Source organism: Bison bison, unplaced genomic scaffold (assembly GCF_000754665.1).
Source record: "Bison bison bison isolate TAMUID 2011002044 unplaced genomic scaffold, Bison_UMD1.0 scf7180017852735, whole genome shotgun sequence".
NCBI lineage: Eukaryota > Metazoa > Chordata > Mammalia > Artiodactyla > Bovidae > Bison > Bison bison.
In genome coordinates, this window is record NW_011483308.1 from 17,032 (window position 1) to 18,728 (window position 1,697).

Below are 1,697 nucleotides of genomic sequence, written 5' to 3' on the forward strand. Positions count from 1 at the left end.
GTGGGGGGTGGCCCCAGCCCAGGGCAGGAATGTGGGGCTGGGGGCAGTGGTCCCGAGTCCTCTGGAGCTGGGTCTGGTGGGAGGGGGTGTGGAGCGAGAGAGGTGGGCAGGCCCAGGGCGCACAGGAGGGGGGCCGGCTCAGAGCTTGTGGGGGTTCACCCACTTGTAGGTGCCCTCGTACTGGAAGCCCACACGCTTCATCAGCTCGTCTGCCTCCACAGGGCCCCGGCTGGCAGGGGGACAGGCAGTGGGGAGCGGTGAGGGAGCCCTGAGCCACAGGGTCCCCCTTCGCCCCCCCTCCACTCCCGTCCCCCCCCGATCCACACCCCGTCTTGTCCGCCGCACCTTCTGCATAGACGTACCTGCCGTACACGTAGGGGATGGGCCGGGCCTTCTCGCGTTCGATGTGGTGGAGCAGTGGAGTGAAGATCCGCCAGGCCTCCCGCAGTTCATCACTGAAGGGACAGGGGTGGGGATGGGAGGCCAGTGTGACCACGGAGGGAGGGGGACGAAGAGGGGGATGGAGAGGGGGCGGGGGAAGAGGGAGGGCGAGGGGGGTGCCTCTCCTCACCTGCGCACGAAGTGCATCTGGCTCCCGCAAAAGACGTCCAGGATGAGGCGCTCGTAGGCGTCAGGGAGCTTCACGTTCTGTGGGCGGGCCACAGGGTGTCACCAAGGTGCTGAGCCCTGTGGAGCCCTGGGCTGCCGCCCCTGCCCAGGGGGCGGCGAGTGCCCACCTTGTATCGGTTGCCATAGGTCAGGTCAAGCTCCGACTCCTCGGGGTTGAAGAACATGCCAGGCTTCTTGGTCATCATCTTGGTGTACACGGCCTCGTTGGGCTGCACGCGGATTACCAGCTCGTTGCGCTTGCACTGCTGCCGGAAGATGTCCCCGGCCACGTCACGAAACTGCAGGCGCACCTCGGCCTTGCGCTCGTTCAGGGCTTTGCCGCAGCGCAGGATGAAGGGCACCCCTGTGAGGAGACGGGGGATGGACACAGCAGGCTTTGGGGAGCGCTTGGCTGGCTGCAGGGGCCGGCTCCCATCCCCACGGGATGGCGGCGCCACCTACCGTCCCAGCGCTCATTTTCCACATAGAGGACGGCGGCCGCAAAGGTGGCTGTGGTGGACCCGCGGGGCACCGTGGGGTCATCCAGGTACCCTTTGGTGGCCTCCCCCTCTCCGTCGGGGTTCCCCACATACTGGCCCAGGACCACGTTGCTCGCCTGCACCTCTGAGATACACTTCAGCACCTTGACCTGCAGGAGAGCCAGGAAGACAGGCCCCTTGGGTAAAGAGGACACCGGGCACCAGGGAGCCATGTTAACGCCCAGGGGTGGCCTTCCTGGATGGGCGAGTGGCCCTGATAGTCAGTAGGTGTCCCGCGTGCAGCTTTGCTCCTGCTGCCAGAGCCGGGCTTCAGGCTCCATCCCGCAAGGGCCCTCTGGGACCACCTCACCCCACCCTCGGTTCTTCTCCAGGAGAAGCTCGGTTGCATGGCCCTGCCAGTTCTCTGACAGGCTGCCTGCCTCCTGGCCCAGGACACCTGGTGCTCAGGATGGGTGGCTAAGGAAAGGGGGCTGGGCAGGGAGGGGGCGGCCCCACCACCTTCTCATCGCGCACGTCATCTGAGTCAGTGGAGGCGGGCTTCTCCATGGCCACCAGACACAGGATCTGGAGGAGGGGATTTTGCATCAC

The 1,697-nt window shown here is 66.2% G+C and overlaps 1 protein-coding gene across 1 annotated transcript; it reads right to left on the minus strand.

Moving 5' to 3' along the window:
• LOC104997996 (glucose-6-phosphate 1-dehydrogenase) lies at window positions 1–1,694 on the minus strand. The gene is made up of 6 exons (XM_010852985.1): window positions 1,608–1,694; window positions 1,072–1,258; window positions 738–973; window positions 572–648; window positions 363–455; window positions 1–229 (listed from the first exon to the last, which is right to left on the minus strand). Exons 1-6 carry the CDS (start codon window positions 1,692–1,694, stop codon window positions 139–141), a joined length of 771 nt encoding a protein of 256 aa, XP_010851287.1. The 3' UTR covers window positions 1–138.
• Between the last annotated feature and the right edge of the window lie 3 nt (window positions 1,695–1,697).

Excerpts from the sequence above, each read along its gene's own strand:
- LOC104997996 (XM_010852985.1), bottom strand. The coding sequence starts at position 1,694 with ATGCAAAATCCCCTCCTCCAGATCCTGTGTCTGGTGGCCATGGAGAAG. Across the intron at positions 974-1,071 it reads GGAAAATGAGCGCTGGGACG|GGGTGCCCTTCATCCTGCGC; the intron begins GTAGGTGGCGCC and ends GTCTCCTCACAG. Across the intron at positions 230-362 it reads ATCCCCTACGTGTACGGCAG|CCGGGGCCCTGTGGAGGCAG; the intron begins GTACGTCTATGC and ends TCCCCCTGCCAG.